This window comes from Nerophis lumbriciformis, linkage group LG02 (assembly GCF_033978685.3).
Source record: "Nerophis lumbriciformis linkage group LG02, RoL_Nlum_v2.1, whole genome shotgun sequence".
Taxonomy (NCBI): Eukaryota; Metazoa; Chordata; class Actinopteri; order Syngnathiformes; family Syngnathidae; genus Nerophis; species Nerophis lumbriciformis.
In genome coordinates this window covers 39,092,025-39,106,902 of record NC_084549.2, presented here as the reverse complement: position 1 = coordinate 39,106,902, position 14,878 = coordinate 39,092,025, and the positions used below count along the sequence as shown (strand labels likewise).

At 37.9% G+C, this 14,878-nt stretch overlaps 1 protein-coding gene across 4 annotated transcripts in view; it reads left to right on the top strand.

The window, feature by feature from the left end:
* The window catches only part of adgra1b (adhesion G protein-coupled receptor A1b), a 522,173-nt gene that overhangs the window by 433,291 nt on the left and 74,004 nt on the right, over window positions 1-14,878 (top strand). For all 4 annotated transcript variants that reach the window (XM_061962586.1, XM_061962578.1, XM_061962594.1 and 1 more), the window contains one exon: window positions 5,367-5,494. In XM_061962586.1, coding sequence (XP_061818570.1) covers window positions 5,367-5,494 — 128 coding nt within the window. The remainder of the gene's footprint in view (window positions 1-5,366; window positions 5,495-14,878) is intronic.

The following is a 14,878-nucleotide window of genomic DNA, read 5'->3' as shown; positions in this document are numbered from 1 at the left end:
CCACTGTACTCTTTAAATACAGCAATCAGTGTTATAAATCTAGACTGTATATAAATATCTCACATATCTGTCTTTTTATCAGGGCATTCATTCGATAGCAGCTGGACTGGTTTGATTTGGTTTGTCTTGGAAGACGTTTCGCCTCTCATCTAAGTAGGCTTCATCAGTTCATGCTTATAGACTTAGATTGGTCAGATCTAGTCTTAGACTGGTCAGATATAGTTTAGCGGCTGATGCCAAAACCCCAAATATTTATCTTCCAACACCAGGAGGGTGTGCCCGGGCAAGAATGGTTCCGCCCTATCGTAGGGGGAAAAACAACTGTTGTGATGCAAACGAGCAACCCTACTGTCAATGCCTACGACAGTCAATGAAGTGGAACTTTGCCTAAATACTATGTACTTTAAATTAATGGAAACGTTTTACTGAGAAAAACACGGCTGTGCAAATGGATCACCTGCTATCCCCATTTGTGGCTAACTTTTGCATTAAAGACATGGAAAAGAGAGCTGAGATCTTTTAAGGGAACAGCACCAAGTCATTGGTACATACTGTATATGTTGATGACACATGGCTTAAAATCAAAAACAGAAACCAAGAAGTGAACACATTAACTCAGTGGACAAACACATCAAGTTCACACGAAAGGATGTCAAAGACAGTAAGTTGCCTTTTTTTGGACTGTGACGTCCACATTGTAGAGAACATGTCGGGGTTTACCGAAAACCCAGACATACTGATCAATACGCAGAAAAAATTATCGCAGTAATCATGAACACACTCCGATTAATCATGCATTTTATTTAGACAGTACAAGCGCTTTAACCTTTACCGTGATATTATCAGTGATCTGATCAATGCATATACTGTACATATATACATATGTATGTATATTTATATATATATATATATATATATATATATATATATATATATATATATATATATATATATATATATATATATATATATATATATATATATTTTTTTTTATATATATATAGTATGTGTATGTATATATGTGTATATATGTATATATAATTATATACATACATATATATACACACACATACATATATATATATACAAACATGTATATATATATATATATATATATATATATATATATATGCATATGTATGTATGTGTATATATATATATATATATTTATATATATATATATATATATATATATACATATATATATATATATATAGTATGTGTATGTATATATGTGTATATATGTATATATACATTATATACAGTACATACACATATATATATATATATATACTGTATATAGACATATATATATATATATATATATATATATATATATACATATACATATATATATATACTGTATATATACATATATATACTGTATATATATATATATTTTTATATATATATATATATATATATATATACGCACACACACACACACACACACACACACACACACTCAAACACACACACATATATATATATATATATATATATATATATATATATATATATATATATATATATATATATATATATATATATATATATATATATATATATGTATGTGTGGGGAAAAAAATCACAAGACTATTTCATCTCTACAGGCCTGTTTCATGAGGGGGTTCCCTCAATCATCAGGAGATTTTAATGGGAGCATTCACATACCATGGTTTATATAGGGCACAGAGTGGGTGGGTACAGGCTGGTGTAGGGGCGTGGTTATTGGCTCATGTGTTACCTAGGAGGTGTTTCCGTCTGTGGCGGCATGCTGATACAATTTCGCTGCGCTTGTTGAGGGATGACAGGTCTGGACGGTATATGATAAACAGTTTCTCTTTCAAGCATAGGTTGCATCTTTTATTACCACTATTGTAAGGTGTGCTGGATGCAAGAATTTGCCATGTTATTGAATATTCAACATTATTGTCTTTGAGGTCCCAAATGTGTTTGCTGAGTTCTGTGGTATTCCGCAGGTTTTGGTTCCTGAAAGAAGCCTTGTGATTGTTCCATCTGGTTTTAAACTCTCCCTCGGTTAATCCTACATATGTGTCGGATGTGTTAATGTCCTTGCGTGTTACCTTAGATTGGTAGACAACTGATGTTTGTAAGCACCCCCCGTTGAGAGGGCAATCAGGTTTCTTGCGACAGTTGCAGCCTTTGTTGGTTTTGGGGTCGCTCTGTCTGGGGGCCGACGGCTCATTTGCAATTGTTTTGTTGTGGTTTGAGATAATTTGTCGTATATTGTTCATACAGCTGTAGCTCAATTTAATGTTGTTCTTGTTGAATACTTTTCTTAGGCTGTTGCCTTTGGGAAAGTGTTTGTCAATCAGAGTGAGGAATTTGTGGCCAATGTTAATTGAGACGTTTTTGCTGTATGGGGGGTTGTACCAGATGATGTTGTTTCGTTTTCTGTTCTTTTTTGGTTGGTTTCCTGGCGTGGGTTCATAGGTGAGGGTGAAATTGTATCCGCTTTCATCAAGGGCTTTTTGGTACGGGGGGGTTGCTTGGTCAAATTCAGCTTTGCTAGATGACAGCATCGATAGCCTTTTATTAATTCCGGTAGGTATTCTTTTCGTGGTGGTGGGTGGGTGGTTGCTGTCATGGTGCACGTATTGGAGTGTTGTGTTGGATTTCGTGAATGGTTGGTAGCTGTTATTTCTCAGGTTGAAAGTGACGTCGAGGAAGTTGACGGTTTGCTTGTTGGCTTCAATCGTGATCCGTAGGCCGTTCTCTTTGAAAATTTGGCATATGCGCTTCTTGGTATTCTCGCTGCCCCTTGGCGAGGCGCGACACACTGCCAGTCTGTCATCCCGGTAAATACCGAGGTTCAGGTTGAGGCTAGCGAGCTGGGAGAGGAGGAAACTCCCAACGAGTTCACACGTTTCTGCTCCGTCAGGAAAAATCAGCAAAATAATCCTGGACAGAGTCAACACAAAAATCAAGGACAAAACACCACTCAACCAATGGAGAAATACAGCAGCACTAATCAAATGGTTCAACAACATCCAAGACAAACAACAGCACAACTTTATCTCCTTCGATTTCGAAGAATTTTACCCTTCCATCACGCAAGACCTACTGACTCAAGCACTAGACTTCGCCTCAGACTACGACTCAATCACAGGCAACGAAAGAAACATCATCATCCACGCAAAAAACTCCATTCTCATCCACAACAGTACACCATGGCAAAAAAAGAACAATGCAACATTTGACGTCACTATGGGAAGTTTTGACGGAGCAGAAACGTGTGAACTCGTTGGGAGTTTCCTCCTCTCCCAGCTCGCTAGCCTCAACCTGAACCTTGGTATTTACCGGGATGACGGACTGGCAGTGTGTCGCGCCTCGCCAAGGGGCAGCGAGAATACCAAGAAGCGCATATGCCAAATTTTCAAAGAGAACGGCCTACGGATCACGATTGAAGCCAACAAGCAAACCGTCAACTTCCTCGACGTCACTTTCAACCTGAGAAATAACAGCTACCAACCATTCACGAAATCCAACACAACACTCCAATACGTGCACCATGACAGCAACCACCCACCCACCACCACGAAAAGAATACCTACCGGAATTGATAAAAGGCTATCGATGCTGTCATCTAGCAAAGCTGAATTTGACCAAGCAACCCCCCCGTACCAAAAAGCCCTTGATGAAAGCGGATACAATTTCACCCTCACCTATGAACCCACGCCAGGAAACCAACCAAAAAAGAACAGAAAACGAAACAACATCATCTGGTACAACCCCCCATACAGCAAAAACGTCTCAACTAACATTGGCCACAAATTCCTCACTCTGATTGGCAAACACTTTCCCAAAGGCAACAGCCTAAGAAAAGTATTCAACAAGAACAACATTAAATTGAGCTACAGCTGTATGAACAATATACGACAAATTATCTCAAACCACAACAAAACAATTGCAAATGAGCCGTCGGCCCTCAGACAGAGCGACCCCAAAACCAACAAAGGCTGCAACTGTCGCAAGAAACCTGATTGCCCTCTCAACGGGGGGTGCTTACAAACATCAGTTGTCTACCAATCTAAGGTAACACGCAAGGACATTAACACATCCGACACATATGTAGGATTAACCGAGGGAGAGTTTAAAACCAGATGGAACAATCACAAGGCTTCTTTCAGGAACCAAAACCTGCGGAATACCACAGAACTCAGCAAACACATTTGGGACCTCAAAGACAATAATGTTGAATATTCAATAACATGGCAAATTCTTGCATCCAGCACACCTTACAATAGTGGTAATAAAAGATGCAACCTATGCTTGAAAGAGAAACTGTTTATCATATACCGTCCAGACCTGTCATCCCTCAACAAGCGCAGCGAAATTGTATCAGCATGCCGCCACAGACGGAAACACCTCCTATGTAACACATGAGCCAATCACCACGCTCCTACACCAGCCTGTACCCACCCACTCTGTTCCCTATACAAACCATGGTATGTGAATGCTCCCATTAAAATATCCTGATGATTGAGGGAACCCCCTCATGAAACAGGCCTGTAGAGATGAAATAGTCTTGTGATTTTTTTTCCCACACATACATATATTGCGCTCTACTACGGTATCGAGCACTATTTTTTGGATAACCTTATTAAGACATATATATATATATATATATATATATATATATATATATATATATATATATATATATATATATATATATATATATATATATATATATAGTATTTGGGGGCGAGAGTAGATCTTGCCTTAGTGGCTGAAACCAGTGATCTTGGGCTAAAAAAAGTTGATGACCACTGGTCTACAGTATGACTAATGTCACTGACCAGTATCCTATCCAGGGTTTAGTCTGTTGACTTTCACCCACAGTCATCCTGGATAGTCTCCAGCTTAGAACTGAAGCAGCATGGCACAGAAAGTCAGAAATGCTGCTCTCAGCGGCCTCATGTTGAAATAAACGGTCATCTGTGATGCTGATGAGGACTTAATAGCCTGGTAACAATGCTTCTTGGAAGAAGACACAAACATGTGTTTTTGTGTGTCTTGTGCCAAGACTGTTTTATTTTCATCTCCCTTTTGGAAGCTTATCCTGTTGCAATATGCCACTCATTCTTAGTGTATTAGCAAACTGCCCCAAATGCAATGTATTCTGTAAACTGTAGAAACTTGGGTTGAATATTCAATCAACAGAGCTTTGACATCGTTATAAACGCTTAAAATTCATGTGTACTTTGTCACTTGGCGACACCGTGCACTCTAGATATATGTACATCTTGTCACCACGCACACCCAATTCTTGTTATTATTTGTCTTTCTGTACTGCTGACTTTTCTCTTACTGCAATTTTCCTTCTCTTTATTCCCCAGGATCTGAAGAAGGTGCTGTCTTTCCCCCCATACCCTGGGGAGTTTTTGCACCCGGTCGTGTATGCCTGCACGGCAGTCATGTTGCTCTGCCTCTTTGCTTCCATCATCACCTATATAGTGCATCACAGGTAAGAACATATCACCTCTTTGGCTAATATTCCTGTTGAAGTCTTGGGTGTACCGTACTTCACCATCACCGTTGAGGTATGCTAGGCTCCAGCCTTTTTGGACCTCTGCCACAAACAGAATAATGGTTTCATCTGCCTGCTACTACACTTGATTTAAACTCATATCGTTCCATCTATTAATGTATAAAACAGATTTATATGTAATCTCTTCATGTTTGGATTTTTTACAGTTAGTTTTTGTATCCTCTATCATTAATGTGCTGACCGTGGTGTGACTCAGAGACGCTTTAGGCTGGCATAAAGCACCGCAGCCGGTATGACTAAGAGGATGTAAAACATACACACAAGCTAGTGTGTGTGTGTGTGTGTGTGTGTGTGTGTGTGTGTGTGTGTGTGTGTGTGTGTGTGTGTGTGTCTTGTAAAGACAGTTTATGCAAGTATTTGCTTCTCATAGATTCCAAAGGCAACTCAGACCACCTTTGTCCCTTTTTTAACATGTGATGACCAGGCTAGAGAATGTGTTATGTGTCAAAGCAAAACAAGCTATTTATTAATTTTAGAATAATTAAACAGATGAAGGATGGATGAAGACAACAACACTTATTGTTCCCTCACTTTCCAAAATAGATGCATACAAGGGATGTGTGTTCAAGAGAGGCATTGTATAACATTTTAAAAACATCAATATTGATTCATTGTACTGTTATAAATGTATTTTATGTATGTCATTTTTAACATTTTCTTTAGTTAAAATGTATACATTTGGACATTTCCTGATCCTCTCTGCTTAATGTGAAAGTTTGCTCGCCCTCTGAGTGCACTTGGCCAAAGACTGGGTAGAAACCTGTCAGTCAACTTGTCGCCAATATAATGTTTAGTTTGAAAAAAAAAATACACCAGGAATTTGTAGAGCCTGTGAAATGTATTTAATACATACAATTCATTATCCGTCAGGTCATTTCTGCTGCTATCTTTCTACAACAAGGCACGGCGGAACTTAGTTCAAAGCAATGCCACAACGAACCTGACACGGTTCAAAGTAGATGTGTTGTTTGTTTCTGTTAACAGAACTACGGCTGTAATCAAGGAATTAGCCAATAAAAAATGGAAACCACTATTAAACGTGGAAATTGACATAATGTGACTGGAATGCTCTCATCGTGAGGAGAGGCATTTTTTTCGTCTGGGGAAATTTGTTTACGGGGACGCGTGCACACATACACGTTTACTTCGCCAAAAGGGGACTATCGGTTTTCTTCGACCAAGTGTGGACCTCTTTTTCTGGTCATTTTAAAAATACAAAAACATAACACAGAGTTTAGTTTTAAGTACTTTTGTCATAATATAACTTAAAATGTGTTGTTTTTTTATTTTTTTAAAGAAGTTGCCAAGAGGGGACTTGAATCCTTAAGCGATATTTACATATCTAAGAGGGGACTCCATTCACTGCAGCAGGGGTGCTGTCTGTGCCTATTGTTTCACTCAATGAGTGTTTGCCAACAGCAACTGTTGCTTCTGTCAGTCTTAACAGTACAAGAGGGGACCTTCTAGTGAAATAGTGTATAAAAAGAAATGCTCTAGAATCTATCTTTAACAGTAAATATATTCTATTGATGTGAATCACAGATCCCACAATTGTCAGATATGTTTCTCAACATGTACAGTTACATTTTTTTATAAAGCAAGCAAATTGTGCACTCCCATGTTAATAATAATATAAAAACGTGTAAACATCATTTTAAGATATATTTAAAACAGTTAAAAAAATGTGTGATTAATTTGCGAGTTAACTATGGACAATCATGCGATTAATCACAATTAAATATTTTATTTAATGATAAATGATAAATGATAAATGGGTTATACTTGTATAGCGCTTTTCTACCTTCAAGGTACTCAAAGCGCTTTGACAGTATTACCACATTTACCCATTCACACACACATTCACACACTGATGGCGGGAGCTGCCATGCAAGGCGCTAACCAGCAGCAAGGGGTGAAGTGTCTTGCCCAAGGACACAACGGACATGACTAGGATGGTAGAAGGTGGGGATCGAACCCCAGTAACCAGCAACACTCCGATTGCTGGCACGGCCACTCTACCAACTTCGCCACGCCATTATTATTTATTATCTACTATAGAGACAGCACTAAACATTTTTTTCTAACCTATTGAATACATAAATGCTGGAGTCTAAGTGTCGCTCCATACCATCTAACAGGGGATCAGTGTCATTTTGTACAGGCAATGAGGGGACTTCCAAGTGGGAACCATCTTTTCTATTTAACAGCACTAAGTAAAAAAGAAATCTACACATTAAACTTTCTTTGAAGGTCTGTATACGTACTATTGTGCAGGTTCTAACATATGCTGTAGGTAACTCCATCAAAAAGACAGATGATAGTCCCCTATTAGATAGTTAGGCAAGAGCACCTCTTCACAAACACTCAACCGCTCCCTGCAAAACTAAACTTTTTTCTCACCTCCATGGAGCCTCGCAGCACTTCTCAGATGAGTTTCCTGCCTTCCACCGGACCACGCTCAGACCTTGATGCGGCCAACTCAAACACAAATAACTACGAAACATATCTCTTACTCCAAAGAGCTGAAAAATGTATATGGTATATAACAATGTATTGTACAGTACTTGCAAATGAGACACAGATGTGTCAGAAAACAGGATAACTTGACAACACAGCTCAGTGTTAAATGTTAATGAATTTAAAAAAATGTTTTTCTTTTTTTGAAATAATTAACATTTATTAATACAAATAAAAGTACTGAAAATTGGTATTGTCGAGTCACAGGTACCAGGAATTGGCTCCGTATCAAATGTGAAAGGTACCTATTTCAAGTTACAACATTATTATGCTTTGACCTGAAAAACTGGCAAAATTGTCTGATGATGCATCCTATCAATAAATGTAGGTTTCTTTTTGCATTTAATTAAAGGGTAAGAGCTTTTAAGAGCTATTTTTAAATTGTATTTCATAAAATATTTTTGTCCAGACCTTTGATAAATGATAATGGTGGATTGTTGGGATATATGGTATTCTGGGGTGTTAAAAAGAACAACAATGTACACTGAACAAAACTGAAAACTTTTGTCACAAAACCGATTTTGTGAATCGTTCCACCCCTAGTATGTGCTTAATAATAAAGTTTAAAGCGCTTTTTTAGCCACTCAAATCACTCTACAGATAGAACTGAGAAGCCATCACACATGCACTCCACATTTAAACGTAGTTGGTGGTAAGCTACATTTGTGGCCACAAATACATACACACAAGCTAGTGTGTGCGTGTGTGTGTGTGTGTGTATGTCTTGTAAAGACAGTTTATGCAAGTATTTGCTTCTCATAGATTCCGATAACTATCGGAATCACAACTAGTCATATGACTAGTTGTGTTTAGTGGCCATGTTGGTAAGAATGTCATGTGACCAGCTGTGTTTGAAGGCCATGTTGGCAGGAGAGTCAGGTTATTAGTTTCGTTTAGCCTCTAAAGGCCTTAGTGGCCACATGCGTGGACAGCACCTTTTAGCTCTTATTTCCAAACTTATGTACACTACTGAATTGGGGTCTTATGGCCCTTATGTGGACACTTATACTGTCATCTGGTGGTGTCAGAAGAGTATATCATACAATGGAATTTGGAAAAAAAAGTGTAAAAATAAGAATTAGCATGTCACTAAACATGAAGTACACGTTTGTTTCTTATGGACTAAGTACATCATATAAAAAGATGATTCTTAGTTTTTTATTCTAATTAGGGTCCAATAAGCCCAAATAGCAAAGAGAAATAGAAAAAGCATGTAAACAAACAGCCTGGGCCTTAAGAGGTTAGTGACCATGTTGGCAGGAGAGTCATGTGACTAGTTATGTTTGATGGCCGTTTTTGGCAGGAGAAGCAGCAGATAAAATGAATGTACCATGTTAGCTTACAATGTTCAGAGTTTACAACACATTTGACTCACACATATTGAAAGATACAACGCAAAACTCATGGGTTAAACATAACCATCTTGTATAATGTACCTGCCATGTTTTTTACATCTATAATTAGCCATAATAATGTAAAAGGTTCCAGATTGAACTCATTAGCTTTCTGTCATCTTGCAGTCTTAAGTGGATCAGATATGTCACCTTCCTGAGTGGTGGGACTGCTGACATCCGATGTGTAAGTGGGACAGTATTGACAGTCAAAGTTGCATCCGATATAAGAGATGACATCAGATGTGTAAGTGGGACAGTCAGAGTTCCTAAGAATTAAAGATTCATTGAAGATTCCATAGGAATTACCCCACTTGTGAAAGAGTGGGTAGTAATTCTTTATTATTAATGAAAAAAAAAAAAAATGTGAACGGCCTAATGTCACAAACATTTTATGAAGAATACCTGGAATACGAAAATATTTCACTACTCTTCATTTTAAAGATTTTAAAGAATAACAACTCGGTTATTGCAAAAACACATGGATTTTAATTGGGGTCATTTTTGACCCCACTCGTGGAAGAGTAGGTATTAGTAAGTTGTGCAACTAAGGGCTAATAAGCCTTATAATCCAGTGCGCCTTTTGTATGGAAATAGACCTGAATAGACAAAATCATTGGGTACTGAACTGCGCTCTATGGTCCGAAAAATACAATAAATGATTTCCATTACTTAACCCCCTCAGTATTAAACTCAATCTCTGTTTAGCAACACTTTAGCAGTGTAGTATCACCCATGCTGATTGACAGTATCCAAGCTGTGAAGCACTACACTGGGTGTTAAATGAGCAAAATTCTGCAGTTGCTCCAGACAGAGTAAGAGCCCATTTCAGATCATTCATTGTGGAATTAGTTTTTTCACACATCAAATCACTAATGCTCCTAAACATATGCCTAAAAACAAAACCCATATATATTACAAAGATAAGACAATTTAGTCCTTGGGTTGGAGAATATATGTTAAATCAAATCCTTTAAACACTGGATTGTGGTTTGCTTAGTGGTTATTTTTCTGCATGTCTTGTAAAAATCACCCACTGTATACATACATTGTAGATTTGACTATGCTTGGTGAGAACAATGTTTTCAAGTTAACAATATATATAAGATACATAAGCAATCTTATAAATTCAATAGAGGCTCTTAGCACTGTCTAGTTTACGCAGATGCTTAGTATGACAATTGCCGTTTTTGTTCAGATTTGGCACAGTAGTTTAGTTGACTGTGAATAACACTAGCCTAATCTCACTGTTCTCCAGCCGCTGCTCTCAATACAACCAGTGGCACTAGTGGATATGGATTTTCCAACCCCCACCAATTGGATTTGTATAGGGCTGAGTACCAAATCCAGTACTGTTATAGGTATCAACCGAATTCTGTTGGTACTACTGGGTATCGATTCACTTAAAATCAAATGGTACCATATTGTGATACCTTTGTTGCTCTTGATGTGACATTGTAAGCAGGGCACATATTCAAACATGTGGCGAGAAAACAAGCAGTCAACCAGCCCTCAGAGCAGCTCAGCCAAACTGCCTCTAAGTAATATTTCAATTTTCCATGCCAACAAAGCAAGCATGTCCGACAGAAAACGCTTAATTGTAGAATAAGCTGAGGCTTCACTTTTCCAAAATGCGCTCGCTCGTTGCCAGAGGTGGGTAGAGTAGCCAGAAATTGTACTCAAGTAAGAGTACTGTTACTTTAAAGATTTATTACTCAAGTAAAAGTAAGGAATAGTCACCCAAGTATGTTGTGAAAAAACTACTCAAGTACTGAGTAACTGATGAGTAACCTGTTCGTTTAATGATGACGGCAACAAATAATGCACAAAAACATAAAAATAGCAATGAGCAAATTCAGAGCCAGGAATATCTCTTAAGCAACTAAAACAATAACATATATTAAATAATAATACATTAACATAAAAAAATTAAGGCAAATTGAGCCACAATAACTTAACAGCACCATAGACTCAGTAGTCAGAGATTACAAAAGAAAATAAGTTAGCCTTTACTCAAACCATAAACTGATAGGTGTGGGCTGCACTTGATGCACTTCTGATTGGTGTTTGTATGCATGCGTGAGTGTGTGCATGTGTGTGTGTGTGTGTCTCTGTCTATGAGGCTGCAGTGCGTTAATAAATGTCCCCACACGATGTACATTTGACAGTGATTCATAGCAGGGAAGCTAACATCAGCCTACGGTGACAGACAAAAAATCTACTAACGTTACTTACCGCAATGTGTTTCCTCAAATTTGACGTTGAGCTTAAGCTTGTTGTTGTTTTGCGCTGAAACCTTGTGTTTCAGCGGCGGTCACATGACCAGGCGGTCATGTGACCACCTGGCTCTGTTTGATTGGTGAAACGGAGTCAAACGTCACCAGTGACTGTATTTGATTGGATGAAACGCAGGCATGCGATAGATCCTACTTTGAAGGTCTGTCTGACAAACCAAAACAAACAACGCGTGCATTAACAGATCGATAAAAATCAGTAGCGAGTAGCGAGCTGAATGTAGATCAATGCAGCGGAGTTTCTGCTCTATAAATATACTCAAGTAAAAGTAAAAGTATGTTGCAATAAAACTACTCTTAGAAGTACAATTTATCCCAATAGTTACTCAAGTAGATATAACGTAGTAAATGTAGCGCGTTACTACCCATCTCTGCTCGTTGCTAATTTACATTGGCTCTTCCATATACTGTACATGCTACTGATTAGCATTAGCAATTTTACATGCCAATTTCAACACCTCCACATTTGATAGTGAAAACTACAACTAAGATGCACTTAACAATCAAACAGCTGATCTGTAATAAACACAATACTTACATGGGACTTTCCTTTGGTAAATAAAGGTTAAAAAAAAGAATGAAAAAAGACTGGCACATTCAGCTTAACGACAGAGAATACTTCCTGGGTTAGGCAACACACCATAGTCTATACACTACGACACAACGTCTTGGAATTGCAACTGCATGCAAAGAATACTATATAGTAATTGCAAATGAGACTCAGAAATGTAAGAAAACAACACAATAAACTGTCTAGCTCAAAGTTAAATGTTATGTTTCAAAAATGTGATTTTATGTTTAAACAATTGACATTTATAAACATATTAGACACACGCAAAAGTGCAAAAGAATTGGTACATTTGAGTACTAGTATCGATTCACAAGTAACGCTAATTGGTACCGTATTGATTAAAATGTGAAAGGTACTCATCCCTAATTGTGTGTGTGTTTTGTTACTGTTAGTTTCCACTAACAAATTGGGATGGTTCCATAATGATCTTAAGCCAACCAAAAAAAAAATAATTACCTTTGTTGGGGCCCCTTTTTGGTTCAAAATTAATGCAGACTCAGACAGAAGGTCATATCGTGCAAGTAACGTATTGTAAGTAGCGTAGCGTTACGAAAGAGGCACACATAGTGGTGTTAAAATGTGCATGCTTGATACAATACTTTATTTTAGACTGTTCTGCCACTTATTAAACAGGCAGGTTTGTATTTCATCCATATAATTGGAAAATGATTAATCATGCCAGTTTCGGTAGCTTTACTCTGTCTCTTTCTTTGTTTAAACATTCTCCACTTCATTTGTCTTCCTTTCAAGTAAGTTAAACGTTGTTAACCATGTGTATTTTGGATTAAAAGCAGATTGACTCGGCGGGGCGTGTAAATAGGTAGCAGTGCCTAAATATCGGTGTATCATCTCAGCCCTGGTGGACAAGAGGACAGCTTCATTCATCCGAGCACCTATAGGGGGAGGGGATGTGCAGGGTTGCAGGTTATTGTGCTTGACCCAGAGCAGAGCCTATGAAAACCTCCTTCCAGGAAGGCTAGCAGCCAGTTGATTTACGACCTGGTTGCTGGATGCAATTCAATGCTTTTACACTGTGGCAGCACCAGCAGCTCCTTTCCGGGGCGTTGAAGCCTGTTCCCAGACACCTCATAGCTCCACTGCTTTACCATTGCTTCATCTTGAGTTGTGCATCAGATACTCCGTTTTGGAACATGCATATTTCCAGGTTATATACTAGTTTTTTTTTTCCTCTAAAACAACTTCTTTGGACAAGGCATAGAAAGCTGAACTCATGTCATCAAAAGTGTGTTGAACATATTGGCGGGGTTTGACCTATTTAGCTTATTCCAACAGTTGGTGACAATATAGCAAAATAGGTTAAGTGCCTTGCCCAGGGTTTATTTTTTAACAAAACAAATAGAAGTACATTGAACATACATGAAGCTTCAATTGGTCTGGCGAACTGGAAACTATCCCTTTTTCGTTCATAAATAAAGCAGCAGAGTGATTCCTGTGTGTACATGTACTATATAACTCTATTCTATATTATTAATAACACTTTGAGATGCCCTTTGCCTCAGGTCCACCATTCTAAAGAAAATAAATGAATGAAAGCTTGTGCAACGACTTGCCAATTTGAAACCACTCAAAAGAAAGAGTATTTCATACATTGTTTGTCCATGTTTGCAGTAATCCTATACTGAAGTGATTAACAATAGGATTGAATCCATACATGCCACATGTGTCAAACTCAGGCTCTGTGGGCCACATCATTTTATATAGCCCGCAAAAGTCTGGAAAAATGTGTGTCAATAAATTTTAACAGAACAAAAATGATATGCATATTATATGCATGCAAAGGCCCTTCTTAGCTCTATATTATTATATATATTATTATTATATTATTTTAAGCTTCTTCTTTTTTGTCATTGAGACCCTTCAAAGTAAAAGGTTATGTTTGTTGAACTTGTATGTATGTTTGTCACTTCAACTTCTGATTCCAAAGCAAGTTTTCCATCAGATTATTGACAGACAATGATAATGATCAAATTAATGTGTAATAATGTGTGTAATAATGCTTTCCGAAACTGTACGATAACAATTCAGCAGTCGCGACTAGGGATGGGTACTGAATCCGGTACTATTTTGGCACCAATCAAATCCTACCGGTCCTACCGTGCACCGATTCTCGTAAAATCCAACAGTGCCATGTTTCAGTACCTGGGTTGCGTGTGGCGTCACGCCCGGCTGCCGACTAATCGGGCTCATCGCACTTGGTCACTTGGTGATCACTCCAGCAGCACTGACAAACTGCCAAACTACCTTTAGGTAATGTTGCTATTTCCAATGCCAACCAAAAAAAATACGTAATCAAACCCACATTAAGTAAGGCTCTACTTTTCCACAATTGGCTTTGCTATTGACATGCTACTGATTAGCAATAGCGATTTTAACCTTTTTAATTTTAACACCTTCAAATTTGTTTATGAAAACCACTGCTAAGACGCACGTAACAACCAAACAGCTGGTGCATGATTAGTACAATATTTAACACTTTGTGAGGGCGCAACAGACAGCAACAACTGAA